General features: G+C 34.4%; 1 protein-coding gene across 1 annotated transcript; it reads left to right on the forward strand.

Moving 5' to 3' along the window:
* The first annotated feature begins 1,999 nt into the window (after positions 1-1,999).
* LOC123657961 (synaptic vesicle glycoprotein 2B-like) lies at positions 2,000-24,441 on the forward strand. The gene is made up of 11 exons (XM_045593441.1): positions 2,000-2,030; positions 2,899-2,961; positions 14,010-14,171; positions 15,290-15,457; positions 15,926-16,042; positions 18,071-18,306; positions 18,831-19,003; positions 20,595-20,820; positions 22,080-22,357; positions 23,666-23,793; positions 24,317-24,441. Exons 1-11 carry the CDS (start codon positions 2,000-2,002, stop codon positions 24,439-24,441), a joined length of 1,707 nt encoding a protein of 568 aa, XP_045449397.1.
* The last annotated feature ends 589 nt before the right edge of the window (positions 24,442-25,030 follow it).

Below are 25,030 nucleotides of genomic sequence, written 5' to 3' on the forward strand. Positions count from 1 at the left end.
AACGCCTTATTTATTTTTATAACACCCCCCCTTCCCTGTGCATATAATTTCTAATAATTTCTACAATATTTGAGAAGTCGCCAGTCGCCAGGAAACCGGCAGAACTAGTGTTACTAGAAATATACTTTGAGGAAATTGCTTCCAATTAATCTCTAGAACTTAAATATAGTTCAAATCGACCTCATTAGGAAAACTGTAAATAATGATATCAGAGTAAAAGTATTTAAGTCAAATTTACGGAGGGACACAGTTGCATAGGTATAACTGTATTTGAATATAGAGGTTTATTCTACTGTTAAACAGAATTTTTGTTTAATCTATAATGGAACATGGCTTAGGAATTTGGTTACAGGATTCCTTCTGCTGCAGTAGGGTCTCTCACATATCCTATTCACTCGGGTTGAGTTCTTCACTAAGCCTATTGCAGCCTATTTAAAAATAAATCTTTGATTTTTATTTTAGGTGAACACGAGATAGACGAGGAACAATTTATTTATCCAGAACTCCTTCCAAAACCGAAGTCAGCAAATTAAATATCATTTTCATCATCATCTAACATGGTTTGCTTAAATTGAGTTGCACATTTTGAGTTAAGATCTATTATGGCGATCTATAAGGCGTATTAATAAGGCTTTCTGCAATTTCAAATTGAAGAGCTCAGCTTAGAATGTTATTATACGAATACAAATAACCTTCATGGTCTTTTTAACCGACTTCAAAAAATGAGGAGGTTTCTCAGTTCGACCGCATATTTTTTTAGACGTGGTCGCGGATAAGTTCGCCGTGTCTTCGCGCATTACTTAGTTTTTTATGAACCGACTTGGCTGATTCTTTTTTTTTTTTTTGGAAAGGAGATACCCTAATGTTGGTACCATGATATGGAAAACAGGATTTGGTGATGGCGTCGCAGAAAATCGAAAAGAAATTTCGAAAATCTGAGTGATGACTATTGCGTTTGTTAATATTTTTCGTCTACTTACTTTCGTCGTTTTTTTTTTTTGGTTTGCTAGCAAACACAGTTATTTACTATAACGTGCTTATGTAAATCCATATCTAGTTATGTTATTCAACAGAAGTACAGTAATCATACATATAACGGGACATTCAAAAATTGTTACAATTTCGAAGCCGACCTAAACTTGATACTTGACAAAACTGAGTTTTTTGACCGACATATAGAAACTTATTTATCATTAAGGTTAATATTACTAATAGTACGTTAAAAAAATCACTTTGGAATCAGATTTTCTGTAGAAACTTACTCTTTAGGGTCATAAAACTTCGATTTAAAATCGCTTCAGCCTGTTATATCCCACTACTGGGCATAGGCCTCTTTCCCCATGAAGGAGAATGATCAGAGCTTAATCCACCACGCTGCTCCAATGCGGGTTGGCGGATATATTCCCTACTATGAGTAACGATCGCTATCAGGTGTACATGATAACAACCGGGACCGACGGCTTAACGTGCTCTCCGAGGCACGGTGGGGAGACCCACAAGGACTGCACAAACACCCAGACCACGGCAAACACCTGTATGGCCAATACAAACGTTTATCATGTGCGGGGATCGAACCCACAACCGCCAGCGCAACAGGCACAATCCATGACCGTATCCGTTGCGCTAACGCGGCGTCAACTTAAAAAATAAAATAAAAATAGTTTAGTTCAAATTTTGACATCAATGAAAATAAGATATTGTCATTATTTATTTGATATTAATTTAAGATCAATATAAACTATAAAATTTTATCATTATCCCAATAGATAATATTTATGATACGTAATAAAAATGATTTTTTTTTATTAAAAAATAAAGGTCCTTTTTATTAATCGATGTAATAAACTGATGAGCTTAATAAAAAAGGTATACTCGATGTAAGTTTACTTGGCAGTTCTTCTGAAATACGAGGTAGTTCTACCGCGGTCAGAGTACCTCAGTCAGTCAGTGTAGTTCGAGGCGCGGTGGACGCTTGCCGACGTATTGTGGTGATAACAAAATGGTGTGCAAAATAGCGCCTACGGAAACACGTAAGTATTTTTTTTTAATTAAAATAGGTTCTGTATATTAATTTAAATATCTGTGCAAAAAAGAAAGTGATTTTAAAAATAATATTTAAAAGATGTGATGTAATTTTTAAATTATTAAAATTAAGTGTTCAATTGTGTTGTTTGAAATATTGTGTAACGGTAATTATTTTTTATCTATGATATGGTTATTTTTTAATTAAGTTAATCTGAATTTTAAATAGTAAAATTTAAATTTGGAACTGATATGAGATATTGCTAGGTTAATTAATATATTTTTTTCTTTGAGGCTATATATATTATTCATAGCTAGTTACATTTTTAAATCCAAAAAATTTCAATACATTTGTGAATGTTTAAAAAGTATCGGCTTATCGCTAACACTGTGTAAACGCATCGATAAAACAGTAATGCAATTGATTTAATGTTTCACAAGCAATAAACTGATTAATTTATAATTAAAAAACCGTGCAACAATAAATTTAATTTAATTTTATTAACATCAGAAATTTTCGTTGATAAAATGTTAAACATTGTTACTGATAATAATTATGAAAATATGTATTTTTTACAGCCTACATTTATTACTTTATATTTCTAATGATTTTTCCTAAAATATAAAACTTTTTTAACTACATTTTGTCCAACTGTGTGACAGTTAATTAGTTTTTAGTTAACAGTAAATAAGTGTTTCTATTTTTAAAATTACAACTTTTCATCATACAACAAAGAGTCAATGTTCTTTTAAATATTTCAAGGAATGGTAAAAAGAATAAATCGTTAAGAAAAAGCAAAATAAATCGGAACAGCCATTTCTATAGTCGATTATGTTGAAACAGGTCTAGGAATGCTGACTTTGTTTTTGTTTTAGCGTCCCGTACGGGAGAACGGGAGCAAGAGATTGCTGACTATGAGACAGCTTTGGACGCGGCCGGTGAGTACGGGAAATTGATAACAGATGGCGTTAGTTGTTAAGGAAAATTTGTTGACTTTTCTTTACTTTTAATTAAAATTGCGTCTATGATTTATCATATAGTTTGATATTGATGTTTTAAAGTAACTGTTTCAGTTCAGAAGAATCTCGTTTTTTACCGGTGATAGCTCACATTTAATAAGTAGTTATATACATACGTAATGATTACATTTTTAGTAAAGTGACTATATAAGAGTGTTTTTGACATGTTTTTATTATTAATTAGATTAAGATCTTTTAACTACACTTTGGTTGTAATAGTTAATCATTATCATCATTATCATCACATCAGCTTACGGACGCCCACTGCTGGGCATAAGCCTCACCTAATGTTATCCATATATAGTTAATCATTATTAGATAATTCAATTTGTAATAGTTAATCATTATTAGTTTTCTTAAAATATAATTTTAATAATTTCGATAGGACTTCTGCCATTTATAAAAAAAATATATTAATAATTTTATTAATGTCTGTTCGTCTCTAAATTTATATGAATATTGTATTATTTTCGTTGAACAATCACTTATTTATCACTGATAGGCTATATTTCAATGGGAGTTAACATGATGGCTAAAATCGTGATATCGTAAAGTTAGTATAACACAAAATATGGTATATAATTTCCTGTAGCTTATGCTTCTACGAAGTTAGCCGTTTATTTGTCTATGTGTTACAAGCTAACTATGTAAGTCTTTAACGTCGGTTGGCTTGAACGGTTGAGAGTAGTTTTCCATTGTGAAAGCAGTACGGACTAACATACTTTTACAACCATAACATTAATAGAGGCAACACTTCAACTGTACACGCTAGTGTGACCTTTCAAACTTAGTTCTGCAACTTTTTTTTCGTTTATTTTTTTTTTTGTGTTGTGATCAATTTTTTTTTTTTGAGTTTACGTATTAAGTATAATAAGCGATATAAAGTACGCGGTATTAAATAAACGAGTGTTCTTTAGACCACACGACTGAAGTAAAACTTCTTTGGCTCCATCTTACTTACCTTTCAACTTCCGTTCACCTCACCCGATCACACTCTTAGTAACGCTTTCGTCACGCATTCACCAGCATACCTCTCAAGTCAAGCGTACGTAAAGAAGTTTTATAAAAAAAAAAAAAAAAAAAAACTGTCCTAAGGGTGAGGTTTTACCGTGCAAATAACAAATAAGAAAGTAAGAAAACACCAAGAGAAGAATTTTCCAAGTCGTTCGGATATTCATCATCATCATCATCATTCCAGCCTATTGCAGTCCTCTGCTGGACATAGGCCTCCACAAGTTAGCGCCGAAAGTGCGCGAACTCATGTGTTTTGTCCGTAGTCACCACGCTGGGCAGGCGGGTTGGTGACCGCAGGGCTGGCTTTACCGCATCGAAGACGCAGCTGCCCGTCTTCGGCCTGTTTATTTCAAAGCCACCAGTTGGATGGTTATCCCGCCATTGGTCGGCTTTTTAAGTTCCAAGTCGGTAGCGGAACTTTGTTATCCCTTAGTCGCCTCTTACGACACCCACGGGAAGAGAGGGGGTGGCTATATTCTTACTGCCGTAACCACACAAAATAATAAATAATTTTAGTAGTAGCTAAATTAGTAATAATTGACAGTTTTTTATAAAGTAGATAACGGAGATTTTTCCGAATTCTTCTCTACAGAATTTACATTCCGGATCTTTGCTGGCTTCATTTTAACTAAGTATATTTAAAAAATAAATAAGTCTATTTTTTTAACGACGATTCAAAGGTGCTTTTGATGTCATCCGTTTTCTGAATATACCCGTCACATATCAAGTTCGAAGAAATAGTACTCGTACAATTATCAAATACGTGCTAATATAATTCGCCTTTATTAAACACCAAAATAGTAAGTATAGTATCTTTAATAAAAAAAAACGAGTGTGCTTTAGACTACACGACTGAAGTAAAGCTTAACTAACGTGACTTTCTATCACTAACTTATATCTCCCTCTCAATTTCCGTTCGCTTCACCCGATCACACTTTTCGTAACGCTCTTTCACCAGCTTACTTCCCAAATCAAGCATGCGTAAAGAAGTTTTACTTCAAGGAGGTTACTTATAGGACCATGCGTGTAGTACTCACAAGAACTGACTATTGCTCACTAGGACTAATCGGTGTCGCAAGTAACAGTAAGCAAACAGTAGTTAATTATTAACAACAGCATTACTTGACGTAGCAATTTAAGTTTAACAAGAAATTTGAGGACAACATTCTATATGGATTATTGATAAGTATATCTTAACAATAGCTGGCCTATATACATAAACAAATATTCTAATTAAAAGTATAATTTTATGTTGCAAGTGGTACATATATATAAATATAACTAGCAATACCCGTGCGAATAATTCGCACTAAATAAATATAATAATTATCACATTACAAAATTACATTTCTTTTTATTATTCTTTCTTGCAAAATTTCTTTTTAAACAATATTCGAAGTGTAGATCGACCGTCAATCATGTTGACGTTGTTTCAATATAAAAACCGTCATATATATTGAAATCAAGAACATCCACAGTCGTTAAAAAAAATACTGATTTAATCGAATATACAGAACAATAGAATTTTACACGTCTTGGCACTTGGCGTCTTTACACCACAGCACACACTCCCTATCACTCATTCGTCTGTCAATGTCAATCATTCTTTACAACACTCGTACTCACTCTTACATTCCCTTTTACGCATTTCGTCTTTAAGATTACACATCACACAATCGGCCACTCCTGACTGTGAGACTGACCTCAGGCTCCACACAGGCATAATAATTTAAAACTAACACATAACAATACAATAAATAATATCAATATAGGTTAACAATAATATAAATATATAATTTTAATAATTAAATAATTGATAAATACAAAAGCAATAACACATTTCTTAGTTGTAGATGCCGGTAGAGCAAGCAATTATCGATAAAATGTTATATAATTTATATGGAGTACTTGTGAGGTTTTTTTGTAAAAAGGTGGGCAAACATCTTAACCTTAGCATATTAATATATATATAAGATATATATGCAATAAGCATACAATATGTCAATCAAAACTTAAAAGTAAATCAAGCCTATTATTAGTATTCAATTTATAATTTACAGATTACGTAATAGTAATACTAGCGACCCGCCCCGACTTAGCACGGGTGTAATGCTGATACTAAATATAAAATAAACATTTGAAATGTAAGCGCAAAAAAATGTGTTTGTTTACGACACCACATTCGAAACCTCTAAAACTATCAGTGTTCCTCTACTATATTATGCATGTATAATAAACCTTCCTCTGGAATCATTCTATTTAATAAAGAAAACCGCATCGAAATCCGTTGCGTAGTTTTAAAGATCTAATCATACAGACAGCGGGAAGTGACTTTGTTTAATACTATAATAGTATTATAATCAATTGTCATGTTGTTGCCCATTTTGAATATGTTATAATTTATACATGGGCGCGAAATCTAGGAACGATATTATATAAATATTTGCTATGTATTCATTAGCACCACTTGGACTAATAAACTGTGTTTTGTTGAGCATTGTTGCGTTTTACAAAAACCCAATGACCAAAACTGTTGTACCGAATATGGAAACTACGATTAACATCTTTAGAGCGTCTTGACGCCGCGAATCGTTAAAAGTACCTACATGTGCATATGTAAATAAAAATAAGTTATTAAATTGCTAACGCCAAAACTCGAGACCGACGAGACCAATACGGCATTTTATTTTAAATTTCTCTGTGGTATAGCCTTTCCCAAAGTGGGCGATAACGCCCCCTTGTGGGCGCTGCAGTACTAAAGGGGTGTAAGAGAAAAAAAATTGTGGCGTTGCGTAGAGGCTTTGGGGGTGATTTGTAATTTAATCTATAAGGACTCTTAGACATCGACTGAGCTCTTGACTCTCGACTAAATAATTATTCTCAAAGTGGGCAGTAGACAAAATAAGTTTGGGAACCCCTGATGTAGAAGGTTTATATAGGATACGAAAGACTTTCTTCACTTTTTTTATTCTTTATTTTTTTAGGGACTTTTGTCTACACAGACATGCCAGCCCCATCATACCCTAATTCTCACTATGTCTAAGAAATGGAGAAAGAATCATTGATGATGTAAGATCATATTAACTAACAAATTTGCTGAATCAGACAAAGGTTGTGTTAACACAGATAAAATGGTACCCATATCAAATTTATTTATACTAAAACGTGTCATCAATGATTCTCTCTCCGTTTCGTATTTATCACATTCACATAGTATGTAGTGTACATCATCTAGCAAGCCGCATGTGTCACAATACGGGGATTCAACTTTTTTCATTAATAAGGCAAACTTTTTGGATGGTAAATGGCCTGAACGTAATTACTTTCTTCACTTGAATGCAGCTCTAAATTAACAAAATTAACGGTATGTACGATTTTATTTTTGTGTTACCCACACATTAGGAATTCTAAACATTTTTGAATATCATATTAAAAATTGTTGATATGATATTCAAATCAAAAATATCGATATTCGCTTAAACCGAAAATAAAAATCATCATATCAAAAATTTCGCTCTAGCGGGTACATGGTTCCATAGCTTAATTGGCTAGAGCGCCGACACGGTCAGTCGGAGACGCGGGTTCGAACCCCGCTGGAGCGGTCAATTTTTGATATGATATTCAAAAATGTTTAAATTAACGGTTAGAATTAAAAAAATAGCTATGTGTCGTAGTGCAAATGTGTTTAGTACGTGTATATTGTACTGTACGTGTATAATTTTAATAGAACAAAGATTTAATTCGACGGTTTCAGCAATTATTAGGTCATGACGTCGGATCGCACGTGATATATTGTTATACAATAGAGATTAGATTTTTTAATTATCTTAAATATTATTATCAATAAGTTAATTTTTATATTTACAAGGTATACCCGCGACTTTCACAATTTTGAATTTCAATTTTTATCATCTATCTATCATATCATGTCCAGAGTATATCGTTTGGAATACTTAGGATAAAGTCTCAACTGTCAAAGTATTCAAATCACATCAATTTAAATCCATTCAGTCGACTTATTGTGACGATTAAACTACAAGCAGACAAACAGACGAAGATTAATTAAGTTTTGTCCTAACTATCAAATATAAAAAGACCTCCAATGTTTTTATTCAAAGTTTTATCAAGGTGCGATACGTAATAAGACCAATGACAATGTTATATTATTTACATTCGATTCATTCAGAAATAATAGAAAGTTAGAAAATTTTTGAGTACAAAAATTGTTCCAATTCTATAAAACATAATTATAACCATTGCGTTTTCAAATTACAATTATTATCTGTTCATATTTTTATGTACTAGTGATCGCCTAGTGGTCCAAATTCGACCATAAATAATTTCAAAAGTAGTTTTTTATTGTTTTTTAAAAGTACCGGACCAAACCGGCTGATCCTTCTAAAGAACACGAAACAATTTCTACTCGGGATTAGAAGGACCGGACTGGGCATGCGTGATCTGGACCGGATAAGGTATATTGTTAAGGTTCTGTTGTCAAAGACAATACTTCTATAATAATAAACAAAAGAGCCTATATGCCTGTGTGTGTCAAAAACATGGTAGTTTGTGCAATGCTTTTATAATGTATGCTTTATGCATATTTTTATAATAATATTAGCATGCTGAAGTCCTTCTCTATATAAACTATAAGTGTGCGAAATTTCATACTCCTCCGTCCGCGTAATTTTCGTAAAATGGGGTACAAAGATTTTGCTTCACGTATCGTAAAATACTGAAAGTGAAATAGTGCTAACAGATATATCTTTCCAAAATATCGTCAGACGTCACGCGACAACTACAAGACGAATGAACTTCCTTGACCATCGTTACTGTAAAGTATCCTAAAGTATCCGAAACGTCGGGGATCTAAAAACACTTAATAAGCCATAATCATTACAGCCTATACAGTCCACTGCTGGGCATAGGCCTCCACAAGTTCACGCCAAAAATAACGTGAACTCATGTGTTTTGCCCATAGTCACCACGCTGGGCAGGCGGGTTGGTGACCGCAGTACTGGCTTTGTCGCACTGAAGACGCTGCTGCCCGTCTTCGGCCTGTGTAGTTCAAAGCCAGCAGTTGGATGGTTATCCCGCCACCGGTCGGCTTTTTAAGTTCCAAGGTGATAGTGGAACTGTGTTATCCCTTAGTCGCCTCTTACAACACCCACGGGAAGAGAGGGGGTGGCTATATTCTTTAAATGTTGTTCCGAAAAAGTTGTTTCATTATAAATAATAACAATAATTACAAATGTTTCTTTCACATCACCACATCACTCGAGAGAGACAGATTGAAACAAGAATAAAAGAGATAAATGAACGAAAAAATGAAAAACGGAACGGGTTTTGTTCAAAACGTTCAACGAAAATATAATTTAAAAAAAAAAATCCAGCAATTCCAACGGGCTTAAATCTGTTTCTTTCTTGACGTTTGTAATTGTTAAAGTGGTAAACAAGTTATTGCGAACAGAATGATGCAACTTTAAACATATGTAAGACATCTCAAAAATTCCCTTATTGATGGGAAGTACTTTCGACTATATATACCGTTTGATACACTATGACTTATTCTTTCACGATATTATAGAAAATAGGTTTATAGTGGAATATATGTTTCGTTTTTTTAACATTACAACATACACACATAGTCTTTTGTTCCTAAGATAAACAACTTAATGCATGAGCTATAGGCATAGGCGGGCTGATATAGCAATTTTTTTAAAGCTATACTCTTTTGGCGCGTTAGGGAAAGATTATGAGAGTGAATTTTTACACGAAAAAAATCGAACACCTGTTAGCTTATGTAGTATAACTTTTCACGTGCTTACATAAGTACACACGCCTTTTTTATAAATATACATGGAAGTAATACATATATAAATACAAATACTACACCCAGACTCAGGCGGGAATCTAACCCACAACCCGCGGACCCGAAAGCAGGGCCACTACAAACTAGACTAAAAACTAAGCCAACGAGCTAGTCATAATGTTTCATTTGACATGCTATAATAATAAATTTTGATATTAGCACCTATCATGATTTATAACATAGATTACATTTTTAAAATATGTTACTTGGAACATTCAAGCAGTGCAAATCGACAATATATAGAAAAAAGTTATTATTTGTCAGTATATAAATTGAGGCGGTTATTCTGCGGTTTCGTCCGCCATCATTCAATGCCATAATAATTCACAGTTATTGTTTTCATTCTCCATAAACTAAGGCAATAAACAACGTATGAATACGTATCCCCTCTTAAGTTAGATTCAATAAATTTGTAACAGACGCTTGCGGGTATAGTTTTCTTGCAAACGACAAAAAACTGTCTTTAATTGACATCGAAAAGTGATATATAAACAATAGTCATAAAAACAATCAATCAAATGCATGATCTATGATAACTGAAAAAGTAATCATCAAATCTCGATCAAATTTAAATGGGACCACATGACAGGCAACCAGCTTGTGATAAAAGAACGAATCGGTAGACCCAGTAAGAAGCTATGAAGTAACACACATAAAATATGAATTGAGAAGTTCCTTTTTAAGGCCGTCGTGAATATCCTAGAAAACTATTGAAATTCGACAGCATGAAAGCGTTCAAGTTTCATAAAAAAAGACCTGAGTTATATACACTTCTTTTTATTGATAAACTAGCCGTGCCTGCGACTTCGTTTGCGTGGAACTTAACAAAAAAATTATTGTTCAGTCAAAAGTAGCCTAAGCTACTCTTTAGTACATCAGCTATCTGTCAGTGAAAGTCAAATCAAAATCAGTCCAGCCGTTACAGAGATTAGCCGGAACAAACAGACAGACAGACAGACACAGACAGACAGACAGACACAGACAGACAGACAAAAATTTAAAAAAAAGTCATTTTGATATGTGTACCGCGTATACATACATCCCTATGCATTTAGTAAAAAGCAGCTATTTTAATATTATACACAGACACTTCAATTTTATTTATTTGTATAGATTAAAAATATAGATTTCAGTAATACCTTATAGCTCCATCATGCTTTTATTTTACAAAGTAATAAAGTATTATGAGATATAGATGAGTGATTAAGTATTATGGGAATTAACAATTAAAGTTGCACGGCAGGGCATCACCCTCTCTTCCATTACAAAAAAACTGTTCGACGCTCAATTCTCAGAATGCTATATTCGGTAACACAAGTATTCAGAGATTTTTTGTATCTTAATATTCAACCATATGATTACAAGACCCGACCATTTACTGGGTACTCTGGGCTTTGCCCAGTATTAGAAAGCTAACAGGAACTAGAAGTTCGATCAGATAGCTTCTGATAATGCCGATATATTGTTTATTTAGCAAAATTCAAACAATGGTAGTACTGTACTGATTATGATAGTGAAGGGAAGTAAAACTGTGAATTATTAAAAGTTAAGACTAATACATCATTTTCGTTAATCATATTTTTTTATGGGATCACATGTATGAGCTTCGCCATATAAACTCCTATACATATTTTCGTATATAAACTTATTTATTTTCGTCTGTTACTGCTCTAGCAAGTTACTAGCATCACTGATTGTACAAATGCTTCTCTTTGAGATATCTCTTAAAGACTTATACAGAACCACTCCTGAAAAATGTATTCTTAATCTTATATGGTAGGCCCTTAATATTTACCGATGCCGTGTGGTGTCGGCCGAGTAGAATAGCACCACTCCCTTTCTTCCCGTGGGGGTCGTAAAAGGCGATCGAGGGATAAACCTGGCTCAAAATCATCACGGTCCTGGAGAAGGAAAACTTCATTTGAAACCCGGGATGGGGTCTCCGTCAAGCATTCGTGGCATAGCTCAAAAATGCGAAAGACTCCTGCAGCCGAACTGGCTCCACACGTATCGACTCGTCGTTTCTGTGGGCCTAGCCGGTGAAGTCGAGAGGGTGGCGCAGAGCTTAGACAACTCTGCGTTTTCCTGAAGAATGTCCTAGGCGACACAGTGTCTGCCTGGCACTGTTTAAATCGTCTGCAATAGACGGACTAACGCCAATGCTATGCTAATATTTACCAGAATAGGTTCACAATTCTAAAAATATCTCTAATATGTATTAAAAATACGTATATACAAACGTAGAATCACCTGTTTTTTTAAGTCAGTTAAAAATACAGTGGAATTGAGAATCTCCTTCTTTTTTGAAGTAGGTTAAAAACAGCTTTGTCATTACAACATAAAAACAAAGATACAATTTCGTAATATTAATACAGTAAATAACATGTTCCGATTGTTAGGTTTACAAATTCCTATAAAGGGGGTGCGGTATTTGCTTCTCGTTATAACTAGAATAACGATGGACAAACACTTTTTATGCTTTATTTGAACACTTGAAATAACTCATAACACAACTTGGATGTGATTACTATAAATACGTGTAAGACTATATAAAATTGCTTTTTGTCACTGGGTCAGTATGAAAAAAACATCAATATTGGTGATGAAGAAAAGTTATTAGTAAGTAGTAGAGTAGTAAAAAAATTTTTGGTTATTTTAATTGGAAACAAATTTTAGAATCAATAAACCTTAATATCTGCTAAACCGCACCTTAGAGACATGTCAGATCAAAATAGACGTTACTAACTTAGATAATCATCACTCATCATCATCATCACTTCAGCCTATCGCAGTCCACTGCTGGACATAGGCTTCCATTATGTCGCGCCAAAAATGGCATGAATTCATATGTGTTGCCCATAGTCACCACGCTGGGCAGGCGGGTTGGTGATTGACTGGACCTAGATATTAGGAAGTTATATTTGTGTTCTAATAAGTCATATAAGTCTGAATGTAAAATGTAATCTATAATCAACCCTTGAAGTATTCTATCTCTTGAAAAGGGTAAAAAGCTTGAAGATGTCGCTATTACGCCTAAAGCAATTAGAAACACCTTCTCTCATTATCAATATTATTATGTAAATACAATTAATCATCACGAATACCGATCGATATAATTATACAGACATGGCTCTGAATCAAACTGTGTTTAGACAATGCAAAGTATTTCTAAACATTATCTTGACCGTGTTATTGTTCTCTCCTTTATTATGACAATATGGTGATTGTAAACTTTACGAGCTCTTAATACGGTACATACTTTATTGTATAATGAGAAAATGCGGTTAGATGATGCTCCAATACCTTGAATGACCTTCAAACGCTTTTCCTCTTTATAAGAATGCAAATTTATTACGCGACTATTTTAAGTTTGAAACTTACGTCATCATTCATCATCATTACAGCCTATCACAGTCCACTGCTGGACATAGGCCTCCACAAGTTTACGCAAAAATAGCGTGAACTCATGTGTTTTGCCCATAGTCACCACACTGGGCAGGCGGGTTGGTGACCGTAGGGCTGACTTTGTCGCACCGAGGACGCTGCTGCCCGTCTTCGGCCTGTGTATTTCAAAGCCAGCAGTTGGATGGTTACCCCGCCACCGGTCGGCTTTTAAGTTCCAAGGTGGTAGCGGAACTGTGTTATCCCTTAGTCGCCTCTTACGACACCCACGGGAAGAGAGGGGGTAGCTATATTCTTTAGTACCGTAGCACACAGTACGTTTATATTACGTAATATTGCTAAATTGCTTATCAAATCTTTTTCATACCACTAGAGTGGTAAACAGGCGTACGCTCTGCCTGATGGTAAGCGGTTATTGTTGTCTATGGACGTTTATAACACCAGAAGCATTGCAAATCTGTTGCCTACCTTATCCCAAATATCATCCTATATCTGTCAGCAGAACGCATCCCTAAGACTTCGGGTTCTTTGACTGTAATATTATTTTTAATAGCATTAAAAAGGAAAACTGCTCCGATTTGATACTGTGCGTATGATTGACACATATCTGAAGAATTTCTTCAATCCAATGCGTTTCTCAGGATACCTGTGGTTATTATTGCTAAAATGTTATATTCCTCAGGCTATGGCCGCTTTAGCCGCAGCGTGCTCTGTGCATGTGCGCTTGCATTTTTTACAACGGGCGTGGAGAACTGCGTGATGTCATACGTGCTACCAGCGGCACGCTGTGAACTTCAGCTGACCACATACCAGGCTGGCTTGATCAATATGGCGTTTATGAGTGGTTCGTAATGTATTTTTTAATAATGATAATATTTGGCCAGGGCTTTAAACCTACCATTGGAGGACTACTGTTTTTTAAAAGAAATAATAATAATAAAGCCTCACTCTTAACGGCTCCAAATAAATGTAAGATTAACTAAAAACACTTAAACACACAATTTAAAAAAGATAGCGATTTTTCTTTTGTTGTGCAACTCTGCTTCGTAATTGACACATGTTACAGAAAGTGTATACAGGTAAGTTACTTTCTTACTAAATGTTCTTCAAACTAAATGGAAATAAATTAAACAGAAAATTAAACATCATATCACAAAGATATATCAATCACGAATTGTTTAGAAATATTAGTCAAGTCTTACATCAAATAATAATTCATAAATTTAAGAACGAATATGTACATTAGATAAGTTATTCCGGATATCCTTTTATAATCACATTTGGTTTTGTGAATATCTTATACGTATTTTGTCAGTCTCCCGTTGACCGTAGGCGAGATCGTCGCAAATCGATTGATACAGATCAATTTACTCCTTTAGCTTATTTCCGTTAAACGATTAATTGAAAAGACGTCATTGTGACACCACATGATACACTGCATATTCTTCCTATAGCCCTCAAAAACACACTCGCATATGTTATAAGCATTTTTACGAGACTCTTAGTATTTTAAGCGAATATGCTTAAGAGTATTCGGATTATATTCTAGTAGGTCTCAGTACTTTGACGAATATGCAATTCTAATTTTTATCCCAAGACATGCAAAAATGTAATAGGTAAATTTTTAAAAAAGGCAATCAATATTTATTAGTGTTTAGCACGCCCAAATTTTGATTCGCTATCTTTCGTTAATTCGGTATCCTGTGAACTAGACAATCATAGCTGATTTATCTTTAAAACTAAATAATAGGTGGATACAAAATAAGTATTGCCGCAAATCCAAGTGATTAATGAAAGTACATAAATATAAAATAAAACATTTCGTCTATTTTTATGCTACGCACAAATTACTATAACAAATCAGTTCCACTATTAGTTAGAAGTCTTTGCTTAATATCACTAATTAAAAAGTTAACAAGCTTCTGAATCAAATCGATTTACCTCACTTATTCTTGTAAATAGGTGGTGTAGCGAGTGCATTCTTCTGGGGTATTGTGGGTGATGTCTTCGGGAGGAAAAACATACTTAGTCTGACTCTGCTAGTGGATTCCACGATATTGCTGGCCCAGAGCACCGTGTCAGATTATCGCCTGTTGCTAGCAGCTAGGACTCTCAACGGGTTTCTAATTGGTAAGATCCAGTGGCTTTAATTTTTACCAGGTATGTCAGAATATTTGTTACTTAAATTGGAGTTTATTTTTGCCTATTAAGATTCGTTTACCATCTTTGACAAACTAATCTATGAGTTTCTTTCGTATACAGTAGACAATCTTAGTTGATTAATTTATAATTTTACAGATGTAGAAATTTAGACAAGTTAGTACAGTTGGCAGTAACCCTGCTTTCTGCTTTAGGGACTGTCCTGGGTTGGATTTTTGCTTCGAGTTTTTTTTTAATGTTATTTTTGAATAAGTATAAGTTAACTGTTAACACAACTAACGGCAATGGCAATGGACATAGGTCAAGTCGTCCCAAACATCCCGGTTTTCTGCAATCCTAATTAAAGACTGTCATTAAAATTCAGTTACGTGTTATTTTTAAAGTCAACGCTATCAAACCTACGCTTATAATATTAAGTGAAGATATTTTTTGTTTCAGGTGCTCCATCAACATTGGTTTTCACATATCTCTCTGATTTGGTCGGAGCAAAACGAAGGCAATTCTATCTTGACGTGACCGGAATGAGCTTCGTGGCAGCTTGGCTCATATTACCAGGTACAATAACTCATGTATTTAAACTAGCCTGTGTAACTTCATCTGCATGAATGTGTGTAGGCTTCTTTAGACTTACTAGTCCATTTCTATATCTTCTTCTAATTCATCAAAATGAAATTTACATCAAAATTGAAGTTAGACCTCTACATCAAAACTAAGATTTTTTTTAACTAATTTGGACCAAGTTTCTGTATTTTATAAGTATGGATCGATCCCATTAATAGAACTTATTAATTTACGCCCATCAGTGACTTGACTCTCGACACCTATAATTTTTCTAATCTCATCTCTGTTTTAAAAAGTTAAAAATACGATTACTAACACCATTACAATTTGAACAAATACAACTGTGAATTCAGTGATTCGAATGTGACCTCATAGCACGGTTCACTTTCATTTACATTTCAAATGAATCGGGACAAAAAAAATCACACATGAAAGAGAAAGTGCTACGATATTCTTTCATTAATTTTTTTAAAGTTATTGATATCAATAATCGCAGTGACAGGTGACAGCGCATGCGTTAAAAACATCTATGGCAAAAACTTTCTTAAGATTATACGGATCGCCCGATATTTTTTTATTAGCTGAATCATTTTTTTGTTTCTTTATTATTAATGTATTCCTAATAAGGTGAACACTAGATAAAAAATTTAACTTGCAATACAGATAAAAAAATAATAATAATAATAAACCAGTTAATAAAATCATCATCCTACGCATAAAAAAATTATATAATAAAGAATTAATTGATCTGTCTGTAGTTATTCAACTGTGTTGGTCTAGAACTGCTTATTACATACATTTTACTAATTCGTAGTTTGTAGTGACCCTATTTTCTGCTCCGGTGGTTGTGGGTTTGATTCCCACCCCGAGTCGGGTTGTAATATATATATTTTATAAATAATATATGTATTATTTGCATGTATGTTTATCGAAATAAAAATTTAGCTATACCAGTCGGTTGTTATCTATAACACAAGCATTTAATTGCTTGTTTAGGAGCAGAGGACCGTGTGTGTATTGTGTAGATATTTATTTATTTATTTTACTATTAAAAAAATATATTAAGAGTTCTTTTAAGTCCAATATCAATTTCAAAGCAAGAGACGCAAAATAGCATTTGTAATTATATTTACATAGTATGAAACAAAGTCGCTTCCCGCTGCCAGTATGCTTAAATCTTTAAAAGTACGAAACGGATTTTGGTATGGTTTTCTTTAGTAAATAGAATGATTCCAGAGAAGGTTAATATGTTTAATGCATGCCTAATATATCAGAGGAACACTGATAATTTTTGCAACCGTGCGAAGCTGGGGCGGGTCGCTAGTTAAAAATATACAGCATAATTTCACTTCTATTTTTATTACCACACAAAACAATTTATAACAACATTAAACATTAGTCTAGACATACATTAACAAGTTATAACGGTTTTTCTTAGAGGTTAACTCTTAGAGGTGTGTTCGAATATTTTTTTAGACCTGTCAAACACTTATATCGCAATAGCATGCTTTCGTTTTTATCATATTTTTTTAAGCTAAGTAATCACTTGTGTCTTACTATAAGATTAAGTACGTGCTTGTCAACGGAAGTTTTTTTTTTAGAATTGTTTTTTTGGGTTTCGTCTTTTGAATCAAGGTCGTCTAAAATAATAATGGCCCCAATACGTTTAATTATTACAGGTGAAAAAAGGGGTTAAAATTTTAATGTATATTTTAAAAAGAAAGTTCTAGAATCAGATAAGTCTTAAATTTTCTATTCACTGATTAGGACAAATGTTCTAAGCTTAACTTTAGGTTTTGGTTTTTGGCTACGCTACGAGATTCTAGGCAATTGTTAGCCGATTTTCATTTGTTTTAATTAATATATTAAGCATTATATATATATAAAAACAACATTGTCTAAAAAGAAGATATTGAAATTGATTTATATTGTAAAAAATATATATATTACAGAGTTTTCTTACCAACAGAAATTGAACAAGTTTAGCTGTTTTCAACAAAGTTTTTTGTTTTTTGTTTTCAGCGATCGCGTGGTTGGTTATACCGTTTAAGCTACCTGGTTACACCACGTTACTGCCCATTTATTCCTGGCGACTGTATCTCGCGTTAGGCAGTATACCCGGCTTCCTATCGGGTATATGGCTCATGTTTCTGCCAGAAAGTCCAAGACTGATGTCCGATACAAATAGAAGTGACAGGGCGCTGAAGATTATTGCCTACATAAATAAATGTAACAATGGGTCAAAGTCAGAGTTTAAAGTGAGTATTAGTTTATATTACTTTTTTTAAACTTTCTCACGGTTTTGATTCTACGAAATTTATTGCGATTGTCGGTCCATGTGACCATGGTGGATCATCAATGAAATATCGGGAGTTTTGAAATGACAACCAGAGTCCGTCCTATAGATTTAAATGGTCTACAAAGGTTTGGTGAATATTTATGTCTCATAACTTATTTTGTAGAATGCAAATTTTTGCACTGAATATTTAGAAATTATTGCAATCGCTCTTCAACGACATGATACAAAATTTTAGAAAATTATGATTTTCTCCAAAGTATGTATGGTAACAGAATAGACATAATTGATGATAGAGAGAAAGGGTACACTTTTGTACACTTAATATTATTGAACTTTAATTGCTCAAAATTGATGATGATGATGATGATTATGATGATTGGGTTATATACAAAATAATGATAAATAAAAATAAACATTATAAAATTTACATTATTAAAATTATAAATCGCTTTATTAAAATTGTAAAAATTTGTGTAATTTTAGATAAAGAAGCTCATACAAGAAAACATATTCATGTCAAAAACTATAAACGGAGACCAGAGTAGGACGAAAGCGCTGTTCATCGGTGTTTTGAAGGACCTTAGGATGCTCGTCTCTAAGTCGTATGCTGTAAAATCCAGCCTCCTTCTCTTCGTTTTCTTTGCAAATATGGCCGCGTGAGTTTATTATACTTATAACTGTCTGACCCCATGACATGCAAACTATCAAAGGCGAGTGTAAATAATGAATCATGCAAGATATTATTTATTTTATCATAAAATATATTTTTATTACTTTTGTTTTAAAGTAACTGTAGAGATTCTCACCAATTTTTCTATCCTGAATGTACATTCAGAATTGGTGGTAGCTTCACTTTTAACTATAAATCTATATAAATAAAAATGAATGTTGCTAAGCCCATAACTCCAGAACGGTTCGACCAATTCGGCTAATTTATTTTTCGTATGTTTCTTAAGGCCCATTAATTACCTTTTACTATTAACTTTTGACAGAACGAAGTCTGTCCGCCAGCTAGTAAATAATAACATAAGTCTTTAGTGCTGTTTCTTTCCTTACCATTAATAAATGCATTACGCGTCTACTTTCTACAATCAAATTGGTGTAATCAATTCTAACTTGCATTTGAATGATCGGCAACTAGATTTTTGCTTGGAACAGCTTGTCTGTTCACAAAAGCCTGCTCTAAAGATTTCCACGTGTTCCTGTCTCTTACTATACGAGTCCATACCGGACCAGCTATTTTCTTGAAGTCATCTTCCCATCTTTTCGTTTGTCTCATTCTATTTCTTTTAGTATCTCTTGGATACCATAACTATTACTAACTTAGTCCATTTCTTTTAACTGTCTCTTGACATATGTCCAAGTCCCGTCCAGCTTCACTTTTCACTATAATTATTATTAACTAATGTTTTAATTATAAAACAAATATTATTTTCAATTCACGTGCTTTTGAAGCCTATTTGAATCAAGCAATTTAGACAAAACATTTTCTAAATTTTTACTATTTTCTGACTAATTTCCTTATCTTTTCGATCCGTAAGAACCTTCTATAGTTGTTAGAATACTTTAAAAGTCAAATTTGATGGAATCAGTATAGATGTTTTTGTATTTTGCGCTTAAATCTTTGTCATCTGTTATTGTTTCCACCATGTCAATATATTCATCTACAGTAACAATCATCTTACTTTAATCGTGTAGTTTTTCGTAAACAACTTTTTGAAGTAAAACTTTTTTACGCACGCTTGACTTGGGGGGTAAGCTAGTGAATGCGTGACGAGAGCGTTACGAAAAGTGTGATCGGGAAATGGGAATGGAGCGAGAGAGAGAGGTGCGAGCACGGTTACGTTTCGTGAATCTAACAATAAGACGCAGTGCAGGGCTATTGCTAAAGAAGTTTTACTTCAGTCGTGTGGTCTAAAGCACACTCGTTTTTTTTTTGATAATGCTACTTATTATTACGACATGATTGAAATTGGCCTATAAGGCTCTATTTAATAGTTTTTTATTTATTATTTGTTAAAATTACAACACTTCAATTTGTATTTCACTGTAATTTTTTATTTTATTTTCTTTTAACCACAAATACAATAGATTAGATAATAATCGATTGATAATATCATTATTTTTTACTGTTCTCTCTTGTAATCCTTTTCAATTATATTTAATTCTGAATGTTTTTCAATACAAACTATTAAATAAAACTAAGGATTTACTAAATTAATTCCTAAAACTACTCATTTTTTTCAGTGGTTTTGGTCTTAACTTCTGGATCCCAGAACTTCTCCTCCGGACGCAAGGGAAACCTTGTACAGCGAATATATCTCTTCCTTTACCAGAAAACGCAATGCTCTTCAATGCAAGTAACGTCGCGTGGAAGGATATAGCCAAGACTTACAACAATTTCTCCACTCCAAAATACAATGCCAGTGTTTATATGCACGAAGAGATATGTAATGAAACTATTAACGATTCGGTAAATGAAATATAAGTTATTACGCTTCAGCCTGTAATATCCCACTACTGGGCATAGGCCTCTTTCCCCATGTAGGAGAAGGATCAGAGCTTAATCCACCACGCTGCTCTGATGCGGGTTGGCGGATATATACTATGAGTAACGATTGCTATCAGGTGTACATGATAACAACCGGGACCGACGGCTTAACGTGCTCTCCGAGGCACGGTGGGGAGACCCACAAGGACTGCACAAACACCCGGACCACGGCATACACCTGTATGGCCAATACAAATGTTTGTCATGTGCGAGGATCGAACGCGCAACCGCCAGCGCAACAGGTACAATCCATGGCTGTTACCATTGCCCTAACGCGGCGTCAATTTATAAAGTTAAATAATATAAGTTATTGATACAAATTAATTTTAAATTATTATTGAAGTTAACTTCTTAAGAATAGATTTTCATACAAGGATCCCGGTATGAAAAGATATGAGTAGTAAAATCTACTGAACGAACGACCTCGTTACGTTTCGTTAATCTTTTACTCAGACTAGTAAGACTTTTTGTGCCTATGTAGAGTCAATCTGAAGGAGTAAACTCCAGTCGTGTGTCAAAGGTGACACACATACTTTTTTTAACACTGTTTACTCTAGATAAATCACTGAAATATAATGTTTTCATCTGACTGTTTATTATTTCATAACATAGGATGCTTTATTTTGACTATCTTTAACCATTTTGCATTATTTTAATTAGGAAAGTGTGTAGTTATATGCGTTACCTACTATCTGCTATTCAGTACATTGATTGATACAGTAAAAGATGTTGATTCTTTAATTCGACCCGTAACATCGTAGGGAAACATACATCAATGAACGTTTGCGGACATAATCCCTACTATGAGTATCGATCGCTATCAGGTGTGATATGATGGTCGATGATCACAACCGGGATCGACTGCTTGACGTGCTCTCCGAGGTACGGTGAGGAATCCAACATGTACCCAGACCGGAAAGAAAGCTTTGAAAAAATACCGAGCGTCCGCCGACGTTTAGGAGATTTCATATAATTTTTGAGTAATCTTTGATAACGCGTAGTTACTTGACTATTTTTTCGTCGATCTACGTTGTATTACTCGTCGATGTAATTGAAGTCGGTTTTTTTTCGTTTGCGAGCAAACACAATTATATAGTGTAAATATACAGCATGTAACGTCCCACTGCTATATTTATCTAGACAAAGGCTTCATTAAAAAAACTTTTATTTTGTCTGTCCAGGTATTCACATCGGGCCTGATAGTGGGCGCGTGCTGCGTGCTCGGCAACGCGGCGTGCGCGCTGGTGTCGGCGCGCGGCGGCGCGGGCGTGCGGCGCGCGGCGGCGCTGTGCGCGGGCGCGTGCGCGCTGGCGAGCGGCTGCCTCGCCGCCGCCGTGTGCGCCTGCGCCGCGCCCGCGCCGCTGGCCGTGGCCGCCGCCGCCGCACTCAACGCCGCGTCGCTCAACGGGAACGTGCTGCTCATACGGCTGCTCTTGCACGCTCTGCCGCCCAAGTTGGGGTAAGAATCATATTTTTTAATACAGTTGCTAAAAAGTGGCGTATTGCAAGGACTATAGCGTTCGGGATGTGGGCTATTGCATACTCGTGCTTTTTTTTTACCTTTTCCGAACTCGTGCGTTCTCTTTCCCAACTGTCAAAATAATGTCTATTAAAAAGAAAAACCAACCATGAAGTTTTTACTAAAAAAATTCATAGAAGTTTTTATGATTCATACAAATACGTATATTTCTAAAAAGAAGCTACTAATTTGTTTCAATATCAGATTTAATGATTTGATTGAACGAGTTTGGTTAGGTTTCATTTCATTTCATCTCATTAAATTTCATTTTCATTCCATATCAATAAAAAACTTCTACTGAAGACTTGCCTGTTGGGCATAGCTCCCTTTGCCTACCAGAATGGGTGAAGAAAAAAAAGCTGCTTATATTCTACGGTTGGCGCCATTTTAAGTTTATTGTGTTTTTATTATTTTATTAAATTGCTTCATTTTTTCGCAACTGTATTAAAAATAGTCGTTCAGTACACGTGCGGAACCGTCATTGCAACTTGTTCCGACTGTCAACCCTCGCCTTCGGCTGCGCCTCGGCTCGGGTAGACATTTGTCGGAACTCTTTGCAATGACGGCCTTTCCACACTTGTAATGAAATATGCTATTGTAACATATGAGCTACGAAGCGTTAACGCAACGGTGACAGCACACGGTTGTGGCACATGGCATTCCTTTTGTTGGCCATACAGACGTTTGCTGTGGTCTGGGCGTTTGTGCTTGTGTATTGTATGTTTCCGGACCACAGGAGTAAATCATAGTAGAGGCCGTTGAGTGTGAGGCGTTTATTTATTACTTATTTATATATTAATATCTTATTATGTTGTTAGTAGTTTGTTGTGGATATTTAAATAGTGGATATGTTATATGGGTAATATCTAAATTTATACATTTTGTTTTGATAATAGGTTTTATTGGCCATACAGATGTTTATTGTAGTCTGGGTGTTTGTGCAATCCTTGTGAGTCTCCCCACCGTGCCTCGAAGAGCACGGAGAGTCGGTCCCGGCTGCTATCATGTACACCTGATAGCGATCGTTACTTTTTTCCTACATGAGGAAAGAGGTCTATGTCCAGCAGTGGGATATTATAGGCTGAAGCGTCATAGTTTTTATATCAGTTTTCATTTTGTGCATTGCTTCAAGGTTCCAAAATTGAGTTAGTATCACCAAAATTTTATGAATATGTAAACATAATTAAAGGATTCTTCAGAAGTAATAGATCAGCCCCAATCGTTCATTTTACAACATTTTAATTTCAGGGGTCTTGGTGTGTGTTGGGGTGCTTGGTGGGGTCGCGCTGGGGGGGTGGCTTCAAACCTAGCAGTGGGAGTCTTACTGGACTACTCATGTCCGGCACCATTCGTATCCGTCGCTGCTTTATTAGCACGTAAGTAACATTTTTTTTCCAAACTTTAGGAGTAAGCACTTTGTTATTTGGTGTATTAGAACTTTTACTTTATTAAACTTTTTCTTAACGTTTGTTATATAAATAAGTCGCCAAACAAGCGTACACCTCACTTGATGGTAAGCGATTACCGTAGCTTAAAGACATCTGCAACACCAAAAGCATCGCAAGCGCGTTTCCGACCGTATCCCCAATTCCTCCAAGGAGTTATATTTTCTTGTCGTCTAAAACAATTATGCAAAATGATCGATATTTATCTATTTATACAGAATTTGTTAATTTATACGAAAACGGACATCGGTACCCAAAATTGTAAAGGGATCAAGAAATGCCTTTTCCTTCAAGAATTATTTCAAACTATAGTAAGACCCTAAATTTATAGCTCATTACCCTAAATTTAAAAGTCATTTAGCATATTAGCATAGTGCTTAAATATTTTCAGAGTACCTTATCTTAAATACCTTGAACGTAATTTACTAAATGTTATATTTTAATTATTTTGCAGTATCCATCGGAGCCATCATGATGATAAAGTTAGAAGAAGCTAAAGTGATAGACGAGGTAAAGACTGATAGTGATATCGTTGAGAAGAACGTGGGTCTGGATAGATACATATCAACACACATGTAATGTTAAGTGTCTGCAACCAAAATATCTTTAAGTACGGTTCTTTATGAAGTTGAAATAAGTGCATTCAAGGTTTCTGACATTGTAGTCAAAGAACTGTTTTAATTTGACCCTCGAGATTACTGACATTGAATTGACACAGTTCTTCGTTAAATGATTATGGAATTTATTTGCTATGATAATTTTAATGTAATTATTTTAATTTGTAATGTTTATTTAGATGTTTTCAAGATGGCTGCATGTGATTTAGTGATATATTAGAAGGCCTTATTAAGCGATGTGAAATTTCTGTTACTAAGTTAGTCACAAGTTATCGAATTTGTTGTATTTGCTGTATAAAACACTTTTGCAATATGTGCAGTGTTTAGTGTTTTGTCAACTAACAAATTCTGGGCTGTATTGTCATAAGTGATTGTGTTTATTTCATCAATGTCTTCAACATTTTTGATACAACTAAGCTTTTAGATGATTTTTAAACTCGTTCTTCGAAATAGAATGCAGTTTTTTTTTGTTAATTTGGAAAATCTGCAATTGCTTCAGACTTAAACTGTGGTAGCATGTGCTGCATTCCTGTATTCATAATGTGTATCTT

The sequence above is a fragment of the Melitaea cinxia genome, chromosome 11 (assembly GCF_905220565.1).
Source record: "Melitaea cinxia chromosome 11, ilMelCinx1.1, whole genome shotgun sequence".
Taxonomy (NCBI): domain Eukaryota; kingdom Metazoa; phylum Arthropoda; class Insecta; order Lepidoptera; family Nymphalidae; genus Melitaea; species Melitaea cinxia.

Bases quoted from the DNA above. Each gene is read 5' to 3' on its own strand.
- LOC123657961 (XM_045593441.1), top strand. From the start codon at position 2,000: ATGGTGTGCAAAATAGCGCCTACGGAAACAC. The intron at 14,172-15,289 runs GTTCGTAATGTA...TCTTGTAAATAG, and splicing joins CAATATGGCGTTTATGAGTG to GTGGTGTAGCGAGTGCATTC. The intron at 15,458-15,925 runs GTAAGATCCAGT...TTTTTGTTTCAG, and splicing joins TCTCAACGGGTTTCTAATTG to GTGCTCCATCAACATTGGTT.